Consider the following 24,873-nt stretch of genomic DNA (forward strand, 5'->3'; position numbering starts at 1 on the left):
ATAGTAGTTTGTCATTATATTGAACAGAGTTCTTACATCTTAAAGTTGTTTATATTGTATATATTGTTTTCCTGGTTTCACTCATTTCATACACATCAATAAATACAAGTCTTTGTAGGTTTCTCTGAAACTATCACCTTTATTTCTTATAGCTCAATATTCCATTATATTCAGTGGAATGGATACTTCGAAGGACATTTGTCTAAGATTCTCCTTGTCAGTGAAAATTGATTACTCTGAATTAATCCAAGTTCTGGTTTCTTCCCAAAGTTTTTCTTTTACTTCAGGAATGAAGTGAGCTTATAACTGTATATCTTTACTTTTAAAACTGAAAGTCAAATGAACAATCTCTCTTCTTTCTAATTCTCACCCTTTATTCAGCTGCAGATCAGTGACAAACTAATCTCCACTAATAATGAGAATCTAAATGGCCTTTGGGCCACTCATATATAATAATTTGTTTATTCATTCCCCAATTAATGGATGCTTCTTAGTTTCTAGTTACTTTCTATTTCAGAAATATATACTATTTATCTCTTTAAGATTTTATACCTAGCAGGTGATTTATTGTGTCAAAGAATGTACCTAGTTTATTAAGGTTGTGAGTAATGTTCCAAATTGCTCTCTAGAATGGCTCTGCCAGTTCCATAGCTAGCTCAACCAACAATGCATTATTGTATCTTATTTCCTGCAAACCTTCCAAAATTTGTCATTTTCCTTTTCTGTCAACTTTGTCAATTTGATAGATGAGAGGCAGAACTCGAGTTGCTTTGATTTTCTTTTTTTTAATTATTAATGCTTTAGAGCATTTTTAATTTTAGAGAATATTTTAATAAGACCATTATTATTAATAAGTTTTTTGAAGTTAGGATTTCATTCTTTCAAACTTCTTGTTTGTATCATTTGATCAATGATCAATTAGGAAATATCTCTTGAATGCATCCTATCATCTTTAAAATAAGAAGGAAAGAATTGTGGCTAACACAACAGTATCTCTTGGTTGGAATTTTTTATCTTGGTATGTGAACTCTGGTTCATTTAGTTTCAGTTCAGTATCTTGCTATGTAAACTCCATTTGAAATAAATAGCAATCTTCAGTAAAATGTGTTCCATATTTAAAAGAGACATCCAAGCAAACATGTCAACATTGACATGGCATGCTAGTTTAGGAATAGCATATCAGTTATCCCTTGACTTGACACATAACAGTATATTTTTGATCATATGTGTCTTTGCTGGCACTATTTCTTTCTGTTACTTTGTGTCCTAACTAAAATTCTACCCATTCTAGGAAGCTCTCCAACCCCTCTTAATTCTAATGTCTTCTTTCCATTATTTCCCATTTATCTTCTTTACAGCTTGCTTTTTGTAACATATATGTATATGACTGTGTATGTTATTCACACACACACACGCACATAGTTATTTCTCCCATTTGTTTGTAAATTCCTTGAGGACAAGGACTGTCTTTTGCCTCTTTGTATCTGTAGATCTTAACACAATGCCTGGCACATATTAATAAATGTTTATTGATTATTTTGTATTGTGTTCCTGTCCACTGTCATCATGTCAGTCAGCAAGCATTTTGTGAGCCCTTATTAGGTGTTAGGTGCTATGATAAGTGTTGGGGATACAAAGAGAGAAAGGGGGAAACCCTAAACAATCCCAGTTCTCTACCCTTGAGGATGTCACATTCTATTAGGAGAGACAATATACAAACCAACAGACACACACAAGGTGTATATCATACAAGTGGAAGGTAATCACATGGGGAAGGGACTGGTAATGGGGGATAAAGGGAGAGAGTAGGAAAACCCTCCTGAGCATGATAGGATTGAAGCTGAAAATGGAAAGAAACCAGGAAATCAGGAGAGGGTGGTGAGGAGGGATAGCATTTCAAGGTTGAGAGACAACCAGCAAGAAGACAAGATTTCATGTGCAAGAAACAACAAGGAACTCCTTGTTCAGTATACAGAGAGGAGTAACATGTAGGAATACTGGAAATATAGTTGTGTAGAGCTTTAAATACTAAATAGAAAATTTTATATTTGCTCCTCCAGTTAATATGCATCGACAGGAGTTTATTGAGTAAGGGAGTGATGTGTGTCTCTCCATTGCTCAAGTCATCACTCATTTTAAATTCTTTGGAGATTGTGATGTTCTATAATTCATAGCCTTTTGAAAACACCAAAAGCATGTTAGCATTTTAAAGACAGGTCTTGGTTTCAGGGAGCAGTTAAGGTAATCCTACAGCAATCTAAGGCCTCTTCGTTTTTTCCTCTCCCGAGTAAGAATTTGTTTCTTCTTTTCAAAAGGTATTTGTGGACTGGGGGAAATACTCATTAGATATGCAGGCAGTTATGCCTGGTCCAGTCCTCTGAGTCTGGAGATTCATATTGGATCAAACCTTCTCTGCATTAGCTGAACCTTGGGGAAATCATTAGATTTGCCTCTCCTCTTTCCTGCCTTCTCTCTTCTAACCTTTCTTTCTTTCTAAGCAGATCCTCAATAGCAATGGAGAGTTTCACCTTTCAGCCTCTTCCCAGCTCACTCATAATTAGCACCAACCTTGTGTGTTCTAGTTTCATGAGCTAGGACTGCACCCTAAAAAGCAGGAGGTATAAGACAAGGGATTTCAAGCAAAACCAAAGCACCCTACAAATCAGTTTTAACTGCTTCATAGCATGGGCTCTCAATTCATTAAGCATCTCACAACAGAGCTTTCTTTGTTATGGCAATGAAAGACTTTGCCTGCCAGTGGTCTAAAATCCTTCTAATTTGAACATTCTTGCCTTACTTTCGAAACCTATGTACACATAGTAACTCGGAAGAAATACTTGAATGCTTTTAGCTTTCTTCAGCTAGATTTCTGGCAGGCTTATAAAAGGGCTTATTTTAATTACAGGCTATGCTGGGAGGAAGAGAATGTTTTTATTCTTAATTGAAATGTACTGTTTAAAAGGAAGCATGGCATCCCAGATAACCTCTTACCTTCTTACAATCCCATTAACAGGGCTCACTAAGTGTCATTCAGGTTAACGGAAGAAGTCAATGGCATGAGAAGGGCCATAGATTTCACTCAGGAGTTATCCTTGCTTTCTCTTGCTTCTTTTCTCTTGATCTGTAAACACCTGATAATTTTTGAGATGGTAAATCTCAGTGGTTTTTTTTATCAGAATATTAGACCATCTTCATAATGAAATATTTCAAAAGGAGCTCAATTTTACATTGCAGCTCCCTCTCCTTCCCTCACTCCTCTCTCCCTCTCTCCCTCTCTGTCTCTCTCTCTCTGTTTCCCTTTCTCCCTCTCTCCTCTCCCTCTCTGTCTCTCTCTCTGTTTACCTTTCTCCCTCTCTCCCTATCTCTCTGTCTCTGTCTCTCTCTGTGTCTCCCCTTTTCCCTCCCTATCTCTCTCCCTTCTTCCCCTTCCCTTCTTTTTCTCTTCTTTATCTTTCTGTTCTTCCTTTCTTTCTCTTCTCTATTTCCCTCTTCTTCCTCTTTCCATCCACACAGCACAGTAATTGATAGGAAATTCAGCATGCTAATCAATTGCTCTTGCTTACTCTTTGTATTGTTAGGAGAATGGGGAAGAGTTCTCTGAAAATGAGATGACAATAAAACTGTACTAATTCAAAGAAGCTATACTAGTAACAGTGAAGCTGTATTAATTTCATTCCCACTCTTTGTGAATTTGTGGTAGCCAGTGGTAGGAAGCCTTCTTTCTTTAGTAGACCAGAAGTCTCTAAAACAGGTCATTATCACACAGCAGAATATCTATAGAAGGATCCCCTTAGCTACAGTGTCACTTTTGGTGATGGTTTCTTTTTCCTCTATTTCCTTTTTTGGGGGGAGGGATAGAGGGGTGGGAGGCCATGGAGCACCTACCCTAGCAGAAGGAATGGAGAAAGACTGAATGTATATGTTGGAGTCAGCAAGTGTTTACTTATATGTGTGGTTCCAGCCATCCCCAGAAGGTCTTAGAATGTATTCACTGTGGATACCAGGGTCCTACCATAATTTTATGGATAGTGTTAACAAAAGCAGGTTGTGGTTTATATTTATTTAGATACTTCACATCTCATCCCAGTCTCTACTAGGTGACCTACCCAGCATGAGCATCTCGCTATTCTCCCAGACACCTTACCCAGCATGAACTTCTTCCTCTCTTCCTTGTCCAAACCACCTATCCACCTCCTTCCTTTTAATTTCTTGCTTTTGCTATGGGAAGAGTAGTTAATCAAACAAGTGCTATTATTGCTACCAGAAAAGGCATGGCAGTTGACATGTATTTGCTCTATCTTCCAGAAGAATACAAACTCCTAGTGGGCAAGGACAATCTCACTTTTGCATTTGCAGTGAGTAGTAGAATGGCATAGTGGATAGCAAGTCATGAAGCCAGTAGTCAAGAAGGCTTGAGTTCAAGTCCCACCTCTGACACATAATGGCTGTGTGACCCCTAAGTCACAACTGAGTGTGACCATTTTTTAAGTGATACTGATGCCATTTTAATGGTGTAATTACACAATCATGAATATATATATATAATACATACAAATGAAGAGTTTAAATGGTATTGATGAAAGAAAGACTCTAAGATATAGAAACCAAGATCAGAAAATCAAATGCTATCATAAAAAATGCAATTCAATTCTCAAATTATTAAGGCAAATATTTTTCATAGTTAGAAGGGATCAGAAATCATTTCGTTTCTCAATACTTTAGACAACTCTCTTTGATGTTCTGCAATGATAGGAATTTTCCTTTCCTGGACATCCCCTCTACCAGTGAAATCGGAAGTCCTATCCTTAGGTTCAGTGCCTAATATGGTGCCTGACACATAGAAGACATTAAAAAAATACTTGTTCATTTGTTCATTTATGAGTTTGTAAAAAGGAGAGGGTCAGAGACATAGAGATGGAGATAAAGACAGAAAGAGTCAAAGTAAAGACAGACAGATAGATGAAGAGAAAGTCAGACGCAGAGTCATACTATTTCTCCATTTTATTTAAATACTTCAAAGATCCAGAATTCCATTGGTGGGTGTACTATGTCTAGCAAGGCAGACTTCAGTCTCCTTCATAGTGAAATAGATGGTCTTAGTGAGTGACTGGGGCCTTCAGACAGTCTCCTAAAGGGCATTCCTGAAGTCTACTGAAATAGACTTCTCCTCAGAAAGAAGACTCCATTACAAAGCTAGTACTTAAATCTTTCTACACTGGTAAGCCTAGCTAGAGTTTATCTTGTCAGCTAAGAGGTACAGTGGTTTAGAGAGGAAGTCTTTACATCTTATCTAAGACCCAACTCTGTAACTCTGGGCAAGTCACTTAACCTCTGTTTGGCTCAGTCTCCTTAACTGTAAAATGGGGATAATAATAACACCTACCTCCCAGGATTATTATGAGGATCAAATGAGATATTTGTCAAATGCTTAGCATAATGCTTCATGTTGTATGCTCTATAAATGAATATTTCCTTCTCTTTCCTTCCTCTCTTAAAACTTAATGAAGTGATATGGCTAAGATCAAGAGGATGATACTGGAATTAACTCTCAAATGTAATACATATGTGATATTTTTAAGACATTCAAGGTATACAATATATGTATAAATTTGTTTGTGGATGCATATTGAACAGGCTCATAAGAGTTGACAATCTCAAGATTTACACGGCAAATATCAGCAAATGCTGGTTTGTAATCAGAGCTTGATTTATTGTTTTGTTGATTGCCTAGACTTAAGAAATGACAAAAGAATGCTAATGATGCAGATTAAACTGGTTGTTCAACATTTACTAGCACACTGTGACTGCATATGTGTAATAATACATGTATACATACACACATACATGCATATATGTATGTATGCGTAGTCTAAATCGCAAAGGAATCCAAACCTGCCAAAACCAAGTAATGTGAAGTACCGTTGTGTTGGTTTTAGAAAGAACGAGGCTGACACAAAAAATGAGAAAACCCAGAGATATCACCACTGGCTGGATTGGGGGGGCTGGGTTGATGAAATACAGGTTGGTTTGTATTTCTTGGAGTTGATAAGTGTAGGTTTTGATGGACCATCTGGTAGAATTTGGCTCTTCCCATCCCTGTGTTTTCATGTTAAATGATTATCTGCATTACACAGGAAGAAACAATGGGATGATAAAAATCTCATTGCAGCAGCTCAGAACCTTCCATATGGAAAGTGGGGGTGGCTGTCAGGATGGTTAAGTGGAGCCCTCCCTGGACAATGTTGGAACTTGACAGCTCTGGCTTCTAAGAGCTCTGTGTGTGTGTTTTGCCCATAGGTCATAACCTGCTTTCCTAATGTTCTAATGTCTCCATCATGATGAGGGGGAAAATATGTATTCTTTTTTTGGGGGAAAGAAGAAATCTGTTACATCCAGAGCCTAGCTGTGGAAGTAATTCCTTACATGGTTATGTTTCCCTGAATACTTTTATATATGGAATATAGTCAAGAATCATTCATACTCATGAATCACCCAGATATGGATAGTTTCTAAGCAGAAATTTTTTAGGTTCAAGGCAATTCTCTATGTCAAGGGCATTTTTATCTCCATTCCCTCCCTTTTTATCTTATTTTATCTCTGTCTCTCTGTGTTTGTCACACATGCAGTGAACTAATCATTGCTTTCATTTTCATCTTGTGATTAGTAAATGGATAGAGAGAGGATACTATTCTAATAATCATCTGACTAGAACTGCATTCTAGCCTTCCCAGAATGATGGATTCCAGTCAAAGGGATAGAATAGGATGAATGTAGACAAAAGACCATGGGTGGAAATGGAAGACTAAGAAATCCAAGGCCCCTAGATATCACCCTTCTGGGTTCATCAACCAGGGGTCACTGGTGTTGGTCCAGAACATTGGATTTATAATTGGAAAACCTGGGTTTGAATCCCAGCTCTGTGACCTTGCTCAATTTGAAAACTTGCTGAACCTCAGTTTCTCATTTGCAAAATGAAGGGTTGGACACATGAGGGGTTCTCAACTTATTTTTTAAAAATAATGCCCCTGTACCCTTTTGAAAGTCTGGTAAAGACCATGTCCCCTGTATTAGAATGTTTTCAAATGTATAAAATAATAAGAATTACAGAGGAAACTAATTATATTAAAATCTAGTCATCAAAATATATTTTTTAAAATGTGTTCATGAGCCTTAGGTGAGAACCCCTCTGCTAGAGGGACTCTGAGGAGAGGAACATGTGGATTAGGAAAAATTACATCACAATCAGGTTGTGCAAGTAGATATCTGCAGATGACAAACAATGAGGGGAGTGAATGACATACATTTCATTCAACAGGGAAAGAAGAGGGAAAGAGGAGAAATGGAAATTAGAGGATAAATTAAGGGCTGTATTAGAGCAAGCTTGTCCCTACTGGCTCCATCTATGATTCTATGAAACCTGAGTCTATGCTGATATTTGCTTGAGATCGAATGCCTTTATCTGATTCTGGGAGAGTCTGAGAGAGCAACAGAGGCTGTCCTGAAGGGAGAGAAAGGGTTAAAATATAGGCAACGAGTACATAAAGAGATGTGTGGGTATCCCTAAATTAAACTTTATCTATTTCTAAATTACATCTGGATCTTCCCTACATCCTCCTAGAGACCAGATAAGAAAAGTTCCCTCCATCTTCCTCTTCTCTTCCCCTCAGTTTAGGGAGTCATCACTTAACTCTTACTATGCTTTGGTATATCTCCCCTTTCCTTTATCATTCTACCCATCTACACACCCATGTCTGTTGTTTTTGTTCTCTTTGGAGTTACAAAGGAAAGGAGTGAATTGATCATGTATCCCAGACCTCTATCCTTTCTTCTCAACCTAGGAAGATGACCTTTTCCTCTTCATCTATCAGATCATGTTGCTTGAGCATGCTAAAACACTTTACCTTCCCTTCTTCTATGTCTCTAACGTGTTACTACAAGTAAAGAAGCTTAGCTAGAAGATCAGGAAACTTTGTGAGTGCAGGAGCCTTCTTCCTACTCTTTGGATTGTAGGAATGAGCTTATAAAAGCAGGAGAATCTGAGCCCCAGAACTAGTAGGTACCTGGACCCATCATGGTGAAAGGTTGAATGCATATCTCAACTTCTCCACTTGTAACACTAATCAGGGATGGAGAAGCAAGGAGGCTAAGCTGTTATGTGTTGACAGGATGGGGAATAAGAAATCCAGGTTCGACTTTTTGGCCAAATAGTGATTCTGAAGAGTATGGCATATCTGGACCCCCCCCCCCCTTGAGTTCATTATGTTGTTTGTTTTCCTGGGGAAGTATTGCACTCCAGGTTGTGCTGCAAGTTTCCTGAAGTCTTGCATGAAGAAAACATTTAAGGGCTGGTTAAAGATGACTCTGTATCTAATAGGATCAGTAGAACCAGAAGAGACCTCAGAGGACATCTAGTCCAACTGCCTCCTTTTGTAAATGGGGAAATTAAGGCCCAGATGAATGATTTGGAAAATATTCTGAAAGACTGTAAAGCCAGCATAAAGTAATAGTTAGCATACATATATTACTTTAAGATTTGCAAAGTGCTTTATACATATTTCATTTTCTCCTGGGAGGTAGGTGCTATTTATGATACCTTTTTACAATTGAGGAAAATGAGGATGACAGAGGTTAAATGACTTGCCCAGGATCATAAAGCTCACAATTCCTAAGGTTGGATTTGAATTGGAGTCCTCTTTACCCTTCTATACCTGAGCTCTAGACACTATACCATCTTCTGACTGCTCCTAGAGTGGTGTGATGCAGAACTTATACATAATTTTCTAATTGCTGATTGAAAACAAATGTCATAAAGTATTATTTAATTATTATTTCCCCATGTTAACTTTTTTAAATGACCTCAAAAAAGATTCCAGAGAACTGTTTGCTTTCCTTTCCTCGCATTTCAAGATATTGCATTGTTACTAAGGCTCTGTTGTTGTGTGTTAGATTTGGGGCAAAGATGTTCTAAAATATTTGAATAACTTGCTAAAAATAGTTCCACACTGTCTTGTTTGCACTATGCACTCTTGTTCACAGGAGTGATAGCTTATGAGAATTGTTTTCAAAGAAATCTTTCTAAAAGGAAGAAAAGGAGTTCACATGTGGAAGTTATTTTTTATATAAAAATGTCTATTTTCATCTTAATAAAAATATATATTGAGAAGGATCATGGGAAAATAGGTAGAGAAATTGCTTCTGTGTCTGTAAGGGCTGACCTCTGATCCCCACATCTGACCTCTGATACCTATTGGCTTTGTAACCCTGAACAAAGATACTTCAGAAGGCATGCCAGTGCCCCCATTGGCAATTTTCTAGGATTATAAATTGTAGAGAAATTAAAGATTGCAAAAATGGGGGTGGGGGTGAAGTTCTTTACCAGGAGTTCTGTATTCTAATGAAACTGTAGGTCTAAGAAGAAAATAAAAGGTATATTGGTCATAAAGTATAAACACTGATCCTACCTCCCATTTATTCATGCATGATTAAAGATGAGAATTTAAAGATAAACTAATCAGAACATTCTTAAGAAGAGTTTTTCTTAAATCAAACCAACCATCAAACTCTTCTGAAAAGTACATTTTCTTTCCTGATTTGGAAATAATCAGATTTTCTTCCAAAAAATGTGATATTGATGCTTAAAAAAACACCACAAATTACTCCTATTTCCCAAAGTCCAGCACCCAACTATGGAAGAATAAAGGAATGTGTTAAGCAAAATGCACAGATGCATGTCATATCTGACAATCTGACATGACCCTCATTCCACACCTGTAGTCTACCATCTCTTTACTGAGATGAGAGAATTGCATAGCTTCAATGGTCCTCTAAAGTCAAGATTGGTCATTGCTGAGTTCTGGTGCATGGAGATGGTAACTGAATTCAAGTCAATTCAGTAAACATTATTCGGAACCTAATATGTGCTAGGCACTGTGTTTACTCCTCATGAGCCGGTGACACACATCACCAAAGGAGAGAATATTGAGAAATCCAAACCCCTCATTTTAAAGATGAGAAAACTGAGGTCCAAGGCCACCTAATGAGTGAGTCTGTACAGTGGAAAAAAGTGCTGGTGCTCTTGGCCCCAAATCTAATTATTTCTCTGAAGATGTGCAAGTAATTTAATCTTTCTGAGCCCAGTTTTCTCATTTATAAAACAACAAGAATAATAACTTGCACCATCAAAGTTTCTGTGCCTCATAAACCTCAAAACTCTGTAGCAATAGGAAGTACTAATATTATTCATCTATAAAATGAGACCAAAAATAGCTGTAATGTAAATCTTACCCTTGTATACTAGGTTGTAGCACAAGCTCCATAAGGTCTTGGACACAAAGTCTCTAAGAGCTTGGTAAGGATGACTGCTTCTCAGTGACAGTGACAGCGACATTCCTGATCATGTCTTTGGAGTGCTCTAGATTTCTTTGGGAACATGTTGTCAAAGATTGCTTGATCTTTCAGAAGTAAAGGAACTAATCTTGTTGCTCGCTTCCCAGGGTTATTTTGAGAAGAGAGATTTGTAAAGTTAAGCACAGTGGGGGGAAATGAGTTATTATTATTATCATTATTGACAAAAGTAAAATTAAAATTTTTTTTCTAATGCTCACTCCTTACCTCTTTTCACCCACCACACTACAGTTCTCTAGTTACCTTTTTTATTTAGCATCTCACCATTCTAAACAATGTCCCAGCCAAATTGACATATTGACTAATTCTCTATCTCATCTTCCACCTTTACATAATATAAAGTTTTCTTCCAAGTCTGGAAAACTCTCCCTTCTCACCTCCACCTTTTGAATACATAGCTTCATACCAGGTCTTTCCAAATCCGTATTTCCTTAAAAATTTTTTTTTCCAAATTCTTTTCCTTTTGTTCCTCCCTTCATTCTTCTATGAAGTCAAGAAAAACATATTTCTGTACCAGCCGTGTTGCAAAAAATAAAAATAGAAAGCAAGAAACATAAAATAGAAAAAAGTATGTTTCAATCTGCACTCAGAGTTAATCAGATTTCTCTAGATCTCTCTATTGCTTAGTTCTAACCTTTCCCCCCTTTATATGTGGCTTTTCCTAATAGAAAGAACTGTTTGTATTTTTGTCTTTGTATACCTAGAACTTAGTACAGTGTGTGTGTGTATGTGTGTGTGTGTGTGTGTGTGTGTGTGTGTGTGTGTGTGTGTGTGTGTGTATGTACTGGATATTTAAAAATACTTGTTGAATTAAGTTGATTTGTGAAGGAAGACAAAATATCTCATCTTCCACTGGGATTTACACAATTCATATGACTTAAAGTGTCTGAGAAAAATAGGTCTAAGTTGTTCTCCCTCCTGACAGTCTTTCCTCCATGTTCTAGTCCTTCTTCCCTTTTTGGATCATGTAAATTATGTGGTCTGTGAGTGTGTTTCCAGGTATGAGATAGGTTGAGTATTGCCATCGCTATCCTACTGCCTCATCAAGACTCTACCTTTCTTTCATTGTCTTCACCTGGTGATAGCTCCTTCTTTCCTTAAGGAAAGGACCATGTTCTATCACTGTGTTGGCCTCCCCAAATGTTTCTCTCTGGATCTGATGCCCCATCAAATCATGCCTCAGCCTCAGTCTAGATGTATGACACCAACAGATATCCACATTGTAGAATCTGAGATTCTCTGTGTTAAAAAGAGATCTTGGAAATTTCATTCAGACCAAAGCAAGAAAAGCACAATTATCTAGATTTAATAAAAAGGATTTAAATACTCTTTCTTGGATTGTGATGACTACTTGAAGTGGTCACAGGAGGGGTTGTATCCACTTGGCAGTAGTGTTTTACCTTGCATAACTGGATGGATAACAGAACTTATGGACAATATCTCTTTGAAGGTTCAAGAGGGAATCAAGGAAATCAGTGTACCTGCGCAGCCTGGGATTAGAGCTCATTCCCTCTAGTGCTCTCCTCAAACCTTTATCTTCTCTCTGATCCAATAATGAGAGGTAAGTTTTAAATTCAAGTGAAGGTTGGTTTGACATCAAATATAATTGTTGAACTTGGTGGGAGGGAAATATACCCATAACTAGTAATTTTTTTAAAAAATTGCATTTGAGACAAGCTTAACAAATACCTGAGGCAAGCAGAGCGGAAAGAATGCTCCAATCAACTTTTAAAGAGGAACTTGACTGCGAGAGGAAAAGAGCCAGGGAAACTGTCCTGGATGGATAGACATTCCAAGACACATGAAATCCACCGAGTGGCCCAGGACTTTAGCTAGAGGGGTCAGAGAGAAAGGATGAATTACGTACCTTCTGGCAACTTCTACTTTTGACTAATTTTAACTGTTTTCAACTAATTGACTTGATGTGAACTTACTAAGGGTTTCTCTACTGTCATAGCAGTTTAAATGACTTCTATGCCCTCTGAATTTCTTGGTCCTGGGACAAAACTCTGCTAGCCTCACCCTAGTTACCGCTCTAGAGAGGGGCAAGAAATAGGACTTTGTGAGGCTGAGCCAATGAGGGATCTCCCTTGTAGCAGACAGAAAAAGACAAACTTTGCTTTTTCACAGTTTTGCCTAAGGCCAGCTCTGTTTATAGGAATCACTATGACCTTTGTTAATAAGGCTAAAGGAACATTTTAAAAAGTCCATTTAACATCCCCAAAGAATGCCCTATTAGACTGTGTGCTAATGTTTATGCTTCACATCAGGGGAATGATTCAGAAAGCGTAAACATCCTGCTTCTATAATATATGGTGTTAGATTGACAGTTGACATTTTCCCCCTGTCTGAGGGAATATCATTGCTCCGTTACCCCTTAAAGGACTCGTTATAAAAGCCCTGATCTTTCTAGTCCTTAAATCTCTTCAATGCAAACTTTGCTTTCCTCATATGTCCAGTTCCCTGGAACTCCTTCTCCATAAAAGTCAAACCCAAACCCCAAATTGGAAGAGATTAAGGAGGAATCATCTATCATTCCCAAACATCTCAATCTAGGCTTTTTCTATCCCAAACAATAAAGAAAAAGGACTGCAAGTGTCTTCTGCAACGAAAGAGAAAGAAAATACCCCCCAAAGACAGGCCGTCTGCTGGAAATATCGTCTAAATGGAAAACTTGTCCTGAAAATTGTGGGTAAGGACAGAGGAAATAGAGTGACAAGAAGGCAAAGGAACATTTAAGGTTTTGCAAGATAAAAGGGACTCAGCTGAGATTTTTAAGTTTAATTTTTATTTTCTGAGTATTATCTGCAGATTGACAGATGGGTTTAAATGGCTGCTCTAGGCACAAGTAAATCTCATGATATATCCCCATGGAGTTTTCATTTTTTAAAAGCTGGAAAGGCCATATTCCCCGACCACAGCAATACTTCTTTTTTCAGAAACTAAATATTTTAAGGAGATCCTAGATTTAGACTTTTAAGGGATCTTAGAGGGCATCAGAGTCAGCCTCCTCATTTTATAGCTATAGAAACTGAGGTTCAGAAAGGAAGAAAACAAACATTATGGGTCTATTATGTGCCAGGTACTATGTTAATGATTTTTACCAATATGATTTCCTTTTATCCTCACAACAATCCTGGGAGATAGCTCCTATTATTAATCCACATTTTACAGTTAAGGTAAGGAGGCAAAAAAAGAGGTGAAGTGGCTTGCCCAGGGAAAAATGGCAAGAAAGTGTCTGATGTTGGATTTGAACTTGGGTCTTACTAACTCCAGGCTGTAAAATCTATCAGATGTGTTACCTAGCTGCCTGGTGCCAGGTGAAACAACTTTTCCAGGAAAAAAGTGACAAAACTGAGATTTAAACCTAAGGGCTCTGAGTGTCATCTTTGATTCTTTAAGTATAGAAATGCTCCATCTCATGTTCTTAATGAGTTCTAGGAAAATGAGGTGGCTAAAATAAAACTATAAGGGGCAGGGACTTCTTCCATAGGAAAAAAAAATTATAAATGGAGAATGTATCTAAGAATATACCACTGGAGTTCCACAACTTTTATGAAGGTATTTGCTCAATGTATATTGATCACAGGCTCAGAGACTTAAAGCTAAGAGGGACCAGAGAGGTCATCTAGCCCAAACCTCTCATTTAAAAGAGAGGAAACAAATGTTTGGAGAATGGAAATGACTTGTCCAGGGTCATAGACTTTGTAAGAACCAAGCCAAGAGTTAAGCTTATGTTCTCTAGACTCTAGATGCTTTCTACTTCTTTCCTCACAAAAACCCATTTTTTTTAAGAAAGCCTTACCTTCCATCATATTATCAGTTCTAAGACAGAAGACCATTCAGAGTTAGGCAATTTGGGTTAAGTAACTTGCCCAGGGTCACACAGCTAGGAAGTGGTTGAGGCCAGATGTAAACCCAGGTCTTCCTGACTCCAGGATGGGCAATCTGTTGAATGTGCTACCTAGCTGCCCCCAAACCCACTGCTGATGCTATTTTTCCAGTCTCCTCTAGAAACCTTTGTGCCTTCAAGCTAAGCCCCAATATGACACAGAGAGTAGGAAATAGTCAACGTTGATGGAATGTACTCCAGTAGAAGTTTCTATATTATTGAAGAGTTGGACCACTGAGATGATTCTGCATTGCAGGAGTGGCAACTCTGAAGTAACTAGGTAGCATAGTGTACAGTGTTGGACTTGGAGCCAAGAAGACATGAGTTCTAAACCTCCCTCAGACATTTACCAGCTATGTTACCTTGGACAAGTCACTTAAACTCTTTCTGCCTCAATGTTCTCATCTATAACTTAGGGGGAATAAGAATATCTACTCTGCAAGGTTGGGATTATCAAAGGAGACAACATGTAATATATTTTGTATAAATACTTGGTATTATTATCGGCCACACGGTGACTTCTTTGGAGAGCCATGAGCCTGTGTGTACCTTTGGCAAGTCCCTCCTATGTCTCTCACATGTAATTAACACCTCATTAGCACACCATTCTTTCTTATATTGCTGGAAGCACTGAAAAGAACTGCTTATTTTGTTCCTCTCATTTGGGAACATTGTGATGCTCAGATAGGAGGGGGCTTTGGAAAGTCTCATAGCCGAATATCTCAATGGATCTGCGATTTCATTGCTAATATATGTGACAAGCATGCTACCAATACTATATTATCATTATATCAGTAATATATCATATCACTATATTTATTATCTATAATATTAGAGTAAACATGTGATATATAACACAATATCATATGTAAGGTATTATATATAAGTAACATATAATGTAGTCATTAATACTACTATTATTATTATCTCTAAGTAAGCAGTTCTGTGCTGCTCTCAAGCATTGCAGCACGTCATGCCTGTACTGTGATTTAATCCTTCCAAATCTACTCTTTTCATCAGCGAATAGGCAGATATCTATGTCGAGTCCAAAAAGTTCAGCAGCCCCTTAGTCCCCATTCCGTAACACATTTTCCCCACAAACTTGAAAGAGTGTCTGGAATTTCCACCATTAGTTTTGCTCCTTTAGATGAAAGCACCATCACCGTGCACAGAAGATTCCTGCTCGAAGATCTGTATTTTTTGAAAGAACGACCCAAGAAGGTAGAGAAATAAGGGAGATCATCGAGAAGTTTTTGTTTGTTTGTTTGTTTTGTTTTATTCCTGGAAGAAAGGCATACACAAAGAACAGCCTAATTTTTCATGGCAAGTAGGGCAAGTAGAAGATCCTGAATTTTTGAATTTTCATGCCAGATCTTATGTGACTTATTAGCTCTGTATCTTTATAAGAAGTCAGCGTGGAAATGGGCACAGGAGTTTAAACTGGAGAAGCTAATTCAATCTGTTCCTTTACCTAGGGCAGTGGTTCTCAACCTCTCTAATGCCGTGACCCCGCAATACAGTTCCTCATGTTGCAGTGACCCCAAACCAAAAAGTTATTTTGGTGGCTACTTCAAAACTGTCATTTTGCTACAGTTATGATTCGGAATGTAAATACCTGATATGCATTATGTATTCTCATTGCTACAAATTGAGAGGTTGAGAACCGCTGACCTTGGTGATCATGGGAATGTTAATGTATTGGGCCCTATTTTTCATGTATATAAGTAGATATAGATGGGCAACTACATGGCACAATGGATAGCGCACTGGACTTGGAATCAGGAAGACACATCTTCATGCATTCAAATCCAGCTTCAGACATGTTCTAGCTCTGTGTCTGTGGGGAAATCAGCTAGCCTTTATTTTATTTTTAAAATTTATTCTTTAAATTTGGAAAGTTTTATTTAATTAATTAATTTAGAATTTTTTGATGGTTACATGATTCATGATCTTTCCCTTCCCTCCTGTCACCCCCACCTCCATAGCCAATGAGTAATTCCATTGGGTTTTACATATGTCATTGATCAAGGCCTATTTCCATATTATTGATATTTCAGCTAACCTTTAAAAGGCCTCAGTTTCCTCATCTGTCAAATGAGCAGGAGAAAGAAATGGCAAACTACTCCAGGATCTTTGCCAGGAAAACCCCACATGGGGTCACAAAGAATCAGACATAACTGAAACAACTTAACAACTTCTTCCCCCTCTGATACAGAATTGTTGAGGGAGGCAGCCTGGAGGAGTAAGCTATTTGTTGAACTTAGAATCAGAATGTACTAAGTTTGAATTCTGCCTCAGATACTTAATTTTATGATCCTCAGCAAGCCATTTAATACCTCTGAGCCTGAGATTTTGTGATCTGTGAAAGAAGGATGTTGGACTCGATGCTCTTTAAGACTTTTTCCAGTTCTAAATATATGATCTTATCATCTATGATCCTGCATGAATAAAGTGTTTCTATGTCTTAAAAGTGCTATAAAAATGGGGAAAACAAAATAAAAAACCAAATGGATTTCAAAGTACATACTCCAGTACATACTGGCAGCTCCTAGATAATCAAGGAGGAGCACAAGGAGTCTAAGTAACAGAGTGGGGGCAGGACCCAAGAAGAGAAGATAAATTTTGATTGTTTCATAATTCAGCCAGATTTTACCTCAGTTCATTCATCTCAAGCACTTCCATCCCTTTCATAAATACACCTTTGTCTTCTTCCCAGTACATAAACATCATGGCCCATGTCTGAGAATGTTGGGAATTTTATTAGGACCATAAAGTTTGAGCTGTGGTCTAGTCCACAGAATCCAAAATAAACAGAGAGAAAGCAAGTAGCACATTTTACCTGCCTTAAAAAGAAAAGAAAAAAGAAAGAGGGCAGCCCTGACCAGCTTTGTCCCAGGGTTTTCCAGAAGCGATTCTTCTCTCCTATCTTCTAAGTGTTCCATACAGGACTAGGATGAGGTAAGGCAGCCTAAACCCAACGAGCAGCTGGCTTACTTTTTTGAGTTCTGCATCAGATGCTGCCAAGAGGCAGGTTTATTAGGGATGAAATCAAAACATCTAAAGAATGGCCTTCAATGGTCATGTAGCATATCTGCTGGGTTTCCTAACATAAAAACAAATTTTCTCTTTTCTCCTTTTTTTAACTTTGGGTTCCCTTACCCTTTAAAGTTCATCTGGCCAGGGTACCTGGAGTATGTACTTTGAAATCCATTTAAGCCAAATCTCTTTGAATCTCAGAAACTTTATTTAGCTGGGGAGAGGTGTGGATGCTCAGTCTTCCCTATCTTGTTCAAGATCTGACTTTTCTTCTCATCTTGACACACTCATTGAGTAGGGCTCCCTATTCAATAAGCAAACAGAAAGCCCTCTTTTGAGCTTGTAAGTCCCTTGATAATCTGACCCCTACTTACTTTCTCAGTTTTTTTATACCTTGCTCCCCTCCACCTACTTCTAAATCCAGTGACACTGGCACCCTTCCCCTCACACGAGACACTTCATCCCTTGGTTTGGGGTATTTTCACTGCCTGTTTCTCATACCTGGAATGCTCTCCCTCATCATCTCCATCTCCTTCCTTCCATGGTTTCCTTCCACCAGGCTCAGTCAAAACCTTGTCCTCTTTAAGAAGCCTCCTTAATGCTAGTGCCTTCCCTCTGAGACTGTCTCCACCATCTCCTGTGCACATCTTGCGTGTACATGGGTACTTTTTTTATTGTCTCTCCTATTAGACCCCAAGAGTCCTGCTACTCAAGAACCCAGAGTGTTTTTGTCTTTTTGTTTTTTCCTCAATGCCCAGCACATAGTTTGCACTTAAGAAATGCTTGCTGACTTGACTAGGGCCTACTAGGAAGAGGCAGAAAGCACAATCCCTGTCCTGTAGGAGCTTGCAATCTAATTGAGCAGCCATTCATTCAATTTTCATTCTTGATCTAGAAGGGATTCAGAGGCCATAGAATTCAAACAGCTCATTTCACTGATGAGGAAGTGAAATCTCAGAGAAGTGAAATGAGTTGCCTAAATTCCCCTGGATACTCAGCCTCAGAGGCAGGAATGGAAAGTAGGTGCCCTAATTCTGGAATGAGTACTTTTGTACTAAGTCGAGTCAACAAGTTTTTACTTGGTGTTTACTATGTGGTGATGTGATGATTAAAATTCTCTGGAGACTGTATATAAATTGATAATTATTTACTAGTAAAGGTATATGTATGTATGTGTGTGTGAGAGAGAAACAGAGAAAGAGAGAGACAGAAAGACAGAGTAAGAGGGAGAGAGAGACAGAGAAAGAGAGAGAGAGACAGAGAGAAACAGAAAGACAGAGAGAAACAGAAAGAGAAACAGACACATACCCAGAGAAACAGAAACAAAGAAATACAGAGACAGAAAGACAGAGAGAAACAGACAGAGAGAGAGAAACAGGCACTCACAGAGAAACAGAAACAGAGAGAAAGACAGAGACAGAGAGAAAGACAGAGACAGAGAGAAAGACAGAGACAGAGAGAAAGACAGAGAAAGGGAAAAACAGACAGAAAGAGAGAGAAACAGAGAGAATGATAAACAGACACACAAACAGAAAGAGACAGAGAGATATAGAGAAAGAAACAGAGACAGAGAGAAACAGAGAGAATGATAAACAGACACAGAGACAGAGAATGGGAGAAATAGATTTCTCAGAAAGAGAGAGAGAAACAGAGAGAAAGAGAAAGACAGAGACAGAGTCAGATGGGGAGAGAAAGAGAGAGAGAGAGACAGACAGACAGACAGACAGACAGAGAGAATGAGAAGGAACAGCAGACTTCTCTAACTAAAAACTCCCCCAAGGCATACCTCCCTTCTTTGACTCCAGCTCTCAGCCATGGCTCAAGCTAAGTTAAGTCCTCCAGGGTAGGGAGAGAGGAAGTCCCTCACAAAAGAGACCTTGCTACTGTTCCATCCCCTTTCTTATATGGCCAATGACATCACTCCTCCTGCATTTCTGATCAGCCAGGCTTAATTTCAGTCTGGGTCCTGAGTCCTGACTTCTGGACACTTCGCCGGCCACATGATATTTTAACCAGCTTCTTCCAGGAAGCCAGAGAGTTGGTGACTTCTTGTGTCCTGCCATAATACACATGGGCAGGTAAGGGGGACAATTTAGATTAAATTCACACAATGGGAATTGGGCTAAACACTGGAGTTACAAAGAAAGACAAATCCCTGATATTTAGAAGTTCACAGTCTATTAGAGGAGATAACATCCAAACAATTATGTATATGTATAAGTATATGTATTAGATCTGTTGGAAATAATCTCAGAAGGAACATGCTAGCATTGAGGACAATTGGGAAGGCTTCTGGCAGAAGGTGGAATTTTAGCTGTGTTTTTTTTTTCTCTTCATTAATGTTTTATTTTTTTCTAATTACATGCAAGAACAATTTTGGGAGGCAGCTAGTTGGCTCAGTGGATAGAAAGCCAAGCCTAAAGATGGGAGTTCCTGGGTTCAAATCTGACTGTGGACACTTCCTAGCTGTGTGACCCTGGGCAAGTCTCTTAACTCCAATTGCCTAGCCCTTACCACTATTCTACTTTGGAAAGGATATTTAGAATTAATCCTAAAAAGGAAGGTAAGAGTTTAAGAAAACAAAAGAACAATTTTAGCATTTGTTTTTTTAACATTTTAAGTCCCAAATTCTCTCTCTCTTTCCCTCCCCTCTTTCATATTTGTCATGTTGTGGAAGAAGACACATTAAAAAATGAGGAAAATAAAATGAAAAATGATTTGCTTCAATCTGCTTTCAGACACCATGAATTCTTTCTCTGGGGGGTGGAGAACATTTTTCATTATATATCTCTGGAATGTCTTGGACCATTGGATTGTTGAACATAGCTGTCATTCATGGTAGTTCATCTTAAGGATTGCTGTTGTGGTGTACAATGTTCTTTTGGTTCTGCCTACTTCATTCTGCAGCAATCCATGCAATTTTTTTCTATTTTTTTCTGAAACCCTTCTCTTCATTTCTTATTTTAGCTGTGTTTTGAAGGAAGACCCTGAAGTCAGGAGAAGGAAATAAGGAGGGAGAGAATCCCAGGCGTGGGAGAAGAGCCAGTGACAATGAACATTTGGGAGATTGTTATCATGTTTGAGGATCAGTAAGGAGGCCAGAGTAACTGACTGTAAGTATCTGGAGCATAGTTAGGTGTAAGAAGACTGGGAGAGTGGGAAGGGACCAAGTCATAAAGGGCATTAAAAACCAAAGACATTATATGAGATCATAAAAGTAACAGGGAGCCTCTGGAGTGGCTGATGGATTGGCATGGAGGATTGAGAGGGTCAGGATTGTGCTTAAGAAAGAGATTTTTCATCTGAATGGAGGATGGACTAGAGAGGAGAGACATGAAACAGAAAGATCTGAAAGGCTATTGAAATAGCCCAAAATGAGGTAGTGAAGGCCTGAGCCATAGTGGTGGCAGTCAGAGGAGGAAAGAGGGGTGTTACAAAGGTAGAATGGAAAGAACTTGACAACAGAGAGTGTTAAGGGAAGGATGACCGAGCTTGCAAGCCTGGGTGCCTGGGATGAGCAGTGGTCTTGAGAGTAATGGGGGAGGTTTGGAAGAAAGAGGTTTTTTGGGTAAAAGATAATAAGTATACCAGGGAGGAAAAAGCCTTTGTGTGTGTGTCACTCTATAACTATTGGTGTAACCTAGAGAAAGATCCCCAAGAGAAAAATCTTAGCACAGTTTTAAGCTATTCCACAAACATAGTCACAGATAGCCATGAATTTGAGATATGTAGATATAGTAGTCATCTCCCCCATCTGCAGTTTTGCTTTCCACAGTTTCAGTTAAATGCAGTCAACTCAAATTCCAGAGGAAGGAGGGAAGCAGGAAGGGGGCTGCCATAGGCTGACAGAGAGAAATGACACACGAGAGGCTGGGGACAGATGCCCCTACCTCAATGTGGATGGGTGGAAGACAGACATGTGCCGGTAGTGGAGTGGGCAGAGTGGGGCAAAGGTCTCCTTTCTCTGGGTCTGAAGTCTATGCTTAGGGGCAGCAGTCTGTCCTGAGTTGGCAGGGGTCTCTCTGAGCATCAGTTCTTCTGCTTTTACTTGGAGTGTGTTTTTGGGAAAGTTATTTTTGGGGTTGGGGTTGATGAGAGGTCACAGCCACTAGGCAGAGGGGCAGAAGAAAGAAGAGAGTAACTAGTAAAAGAACAAATTAAAATCCTGGAAATTAAAGATGAATAAAATTAAATTTAGAAAAATCATTGAATTAATAAATAAAACTAAGAATTGTTTTTTGAAAAAAGTCAATAAAATAGATAAAACCATTAGTTAATATGATTTTAAGAGAAGAAAATAAAATCACTCATATTAAAAATGAAAAGGTAAATAAATCACTCCTGAAGACAAAATTAAAACAATTATTAGTAGTTATTTTGCCTAATTGTATGCCAATACATTTGACAATTTAGATGAATTGGAAGAATACTTTCAAAAGAATAAACTTCCTAGATTAAAAGAAGAGGAAATAATATATCTAAATAAACTTACTTTAGAAAAAGCATGTTTGAAAATTGGGAGATCTTTTTTTTTTCTATTTTGGAAAACTTTTGCAAATGGTTTTATTTATAGTGGCAACATTCCTTAAAGGGCAAGTCAGATAGCAAGAAAACTAAAGTTTAAAACTGGACAATAGCTGGACAAAACTGCTTTACAAAATAAGAAAAGGAAAGCCCAAAGTGCCACTTTCCATATAGAACCCACACAATTTTAGTTTTATTCAGACCAAAGTAAAAAGTCTTTTGATTATACTAGTTAAACAGTCATAGGATTAGACTCTGGACTAAAAAAACACTAGGCAACTTGGAGCACTCAATGGGAACAATTAATATCCGCTAATACAATGGATTTTGCTGCTGCATTTGTCTAATATTAACAGTTATAAACAGAGTAGTGCAACTAGTTATTTGGAACAATCCTTATAGTGTTCCAGTGTCAGCAGGTACAAAATTTCACTTTTCGTCACACTACTGGTTCTCTTTGCATACCTGGGCTTCTTCCTCTTCAGTAAAGTCATTCCTCATACTGAATGTTTTGTGAATCTCTTCTGGAGTTTTCCTCTTGATCATATTTGCAACATTCTTGCATGTGAAATCAAGCAAACTTTTAATGTCTAAGTAGTTTGCATCCAGAATAAATTCAAAAAGGGTTCCTTGGTCAACTTTCAGGAATTCTTGGTCCCCAACAGGAATGTCATCTGTTTGTTTCTCTTTGTTCTCATCATCCTCAGGAGGAGGAGGAGGATCATCCTTGTGGTGGGTGCGCCACTGAATTACCTTTTTTAATATCACTGCATTGACATTCGATAGAGGAACTGGACCATCATCCCCTTTGTTATCCATTCCCAGATCTACCAACATGGTCTTGATATTTACAGACTGTTTTGCAATGTCAACATCAACTTCAAATATCTCTCCATCTGAGCTCTGCAACTTAATTGAAGGCATGGTTCCAGATCCCTGGGGACCTTGGGCGGAGAGCTGGCAGAGATGAGAAGGCTCCATTGGGCAGAGGGGCAGGTGATAAGGGAGGAGAGTCCCCAAGGCAACTTGGAGCACCAAGATCACTACTCAAAATAGAGAGATCTTAAGGAAGGACATGGCTTATTATTTGACCAATTGAGCTGAGCAAGGAGAGCATTAAAGAATGCAACAATAAGATGGTGGAGTGAAGATTTAAATTTTGGGTTTCTATGAATAATAATAAAGTGATGGTGAGAGGAACGATGATGGAGGAAACAAGAGCCACAAAAAGTATTAGCTATAGATATTAGTTATTGACTTGGAGGAAAAAGAAGATCTGAACTCAAATCCTTAGACACTAACTAGCTATATGACTCTGGACAAGTTACTTAATCGTTGTTTCCTCTTCTGTCAAATGAGAGGTATGGACTTGATGGGCTCTTCCAACTCTGAATATTTGATCCTATTATCAAGTCAAGAAATTCTTGGGGAAGAAGACTCATCTCAGGGAAACCAAATGGATACATAGGGATAGGCAGGAATATTAGAAGGAAAGGAATGTGGAAGAAGTAACTGAAGCTAACTCCAAGGTTATTAACTTCAGACAACCTCTGTCTTCTGTTTCACCAGTTCAAAGAAAAGGAGAAATTGGAAAAGGGGTATATATGAGAAAGGGGAAGAGAAAATTTTCAAGGAACTGGTGGAGACTGATTTTATTATTATTTTATCAAAATTTCAATAATAATTTATTAGACTATATGAAAGGTTCATTGATAGTTGGTCTCTGTTACTTAACATTAGGAATAATGAGAATGTTGATCAGGTTATTAAATACTCATGGGAAATGCACACATATACTGTATACCCTATATTGTCATCTTGCTAATACAAAATAGCATGTCACTAGAATAAGACGTGGGCTCAGAATAAGCTCCTGGTCCAATGACTTATTGTTCCCTTGACTACAAGACAGCCACCTTAATTGACTTAGTTTATATTTACTCATGCTCAAAGTGAGAAGATATTTTTAAAAACATAGATAAAAACATCCTTTAAGTACCTACTATGTGTCAAGCACTGTGCTAGGACACAAGTAGAACAGTCCCTGCCCTCAAGAAGCATACATCTAATGGGTGAGAAAAAAATATTGAAGAGTAATGGCAAGGGAAGTATTTTGTTCTAGGGAGTTCCAGGGAATATGAATGGTGTCCACAGGGGAATTGTAATATATTTTCCAGAGGAAATAGCAATATTGATTGATTGTTGTTTCCAGAATGAGTGGTAGAAAGTTGTAGGTGACAGAGAAAGTCAGGGAGTGAGAGGAATGAAGTAAGTACTCACATGGTGGCAGGATAAATGGCAATATGGACTTGGTGGATGCCTGCATGGGACATGAAACTCTATAGGGATAGCAGTGTATAGTGGGCTAATTGAATTTACATTCACTCATCAGTTGGGACAGTTCAGCCCCAGGGTGGAGATCCCAAACTGAGTATGTTAACACTCCCAAGAAAGGGATGTATGGTTTCCCTTAAGTCTGTTCCAGAGGGTGTCTTTTTTCTTTTAAAAAATTAATGTTATTATAGAAAAGTTTTGCACTAAAGAAGGTGTCATTTTATAAAAACATATGTGTATATATAAAACTATGTCTTGCTTTTTTCTTCCTATCAGTTCTTTCTCTGGAAGATATCTTTCATGTGAGGAAAATCGCTCAGCTTTGGGGCATCTGGCAAGATGTTCAATGGAGACAGCTAGCTAAATGATGTGCCTCCATTGTTAGTCTACACAGTGTTTGGAATTGGAAACCATTTTTTTAAGTAGAAAAAAAAGCCAGTTAATATTTTTTTGTTTCTTTGCCCTTTCATACATCTTGTCTTTCCTTCAGAAAAAAGTCTCAATTTATTAAATCCCCATCCTATGTCAGGCATTGTATGGGCAGTTGAGAATACAAAGATTAAAAAGGACCAGCCACCATCATTTTATAATTTACTTAGAGACTGGTTGGGAAACATCAGATGATGTACATAAATATTAGCTAGTTTTACCAGGTTTAAATCAATTCAACAAGTACTGTGCTT

The 24,873-nt window shown here is 38.2% G+C and overlaps 1 protein-coding gene and 1 long non-coding RNA gene across 2 annotated transcripts in view; one reads left to right on the forward strand and one right to left on the reverse strand.

Moving 5' to 3' along the window:
* The first annotated feature begins 11,848 nt into the window (after positions 1–11,848).
* LOC103101498 (uncharacterized) overlaps positions 11,849–24,873 on the forward strand; it is an 88,634-nt gene continuing 75,609 nt past the window's right edge. The window contains exons 1-2 of the long non-coding RNA XR_468758.3: positions 11,849–11,965; positions 20,300–20,445. This is a non-coding gene — a long non-coding RNA (uncharacterized LOC103101498). The remainder of the gene's footprint in view (positions 11,966–20,299; positions 20,446–24,873) is intronic.
* On the reverse strand, positions 22,301–22,795 carry LOC100017588 (S-phase kinase-associated protein 1-like). The gene has a single exon (XM_056802780.1). The coding sequence runs from the start codon at positions 22,778–22,780 to the stop codon at positions 22,301–22,303; it is 480 nt and encodes a 159-aa protein (XP_056658758.1). The 5' UTR covers positions 22,781–22,795.

The sequence above is a fragment of the Monodelphis domestica genome, chromosome 6 (genome assembly GCF_027887165.1).
Source record: "Monodelphis domestica isolate mMonDom1 chromosome 6, mMonDom1.pri, whole genome shotgun sequence".
NCBI classification, from domain to species: domain Eukaryota; kingdom Metazoa; phylum Chordata; class Mammalia; order Didelphimorphia; family Didelphidae; genus Monodelphis; species Monodelphis domestica.

What these genes read in the sequence shown, in the direction of transcription:
- LOC100017588 (XM_056802780.1), bottom strand. Translation starts at nt 22,780, where the DNA reads ATGCCTTCAATTAAGTTGCAGAGCTCAGATGGAGAGATATTTGAAGTT.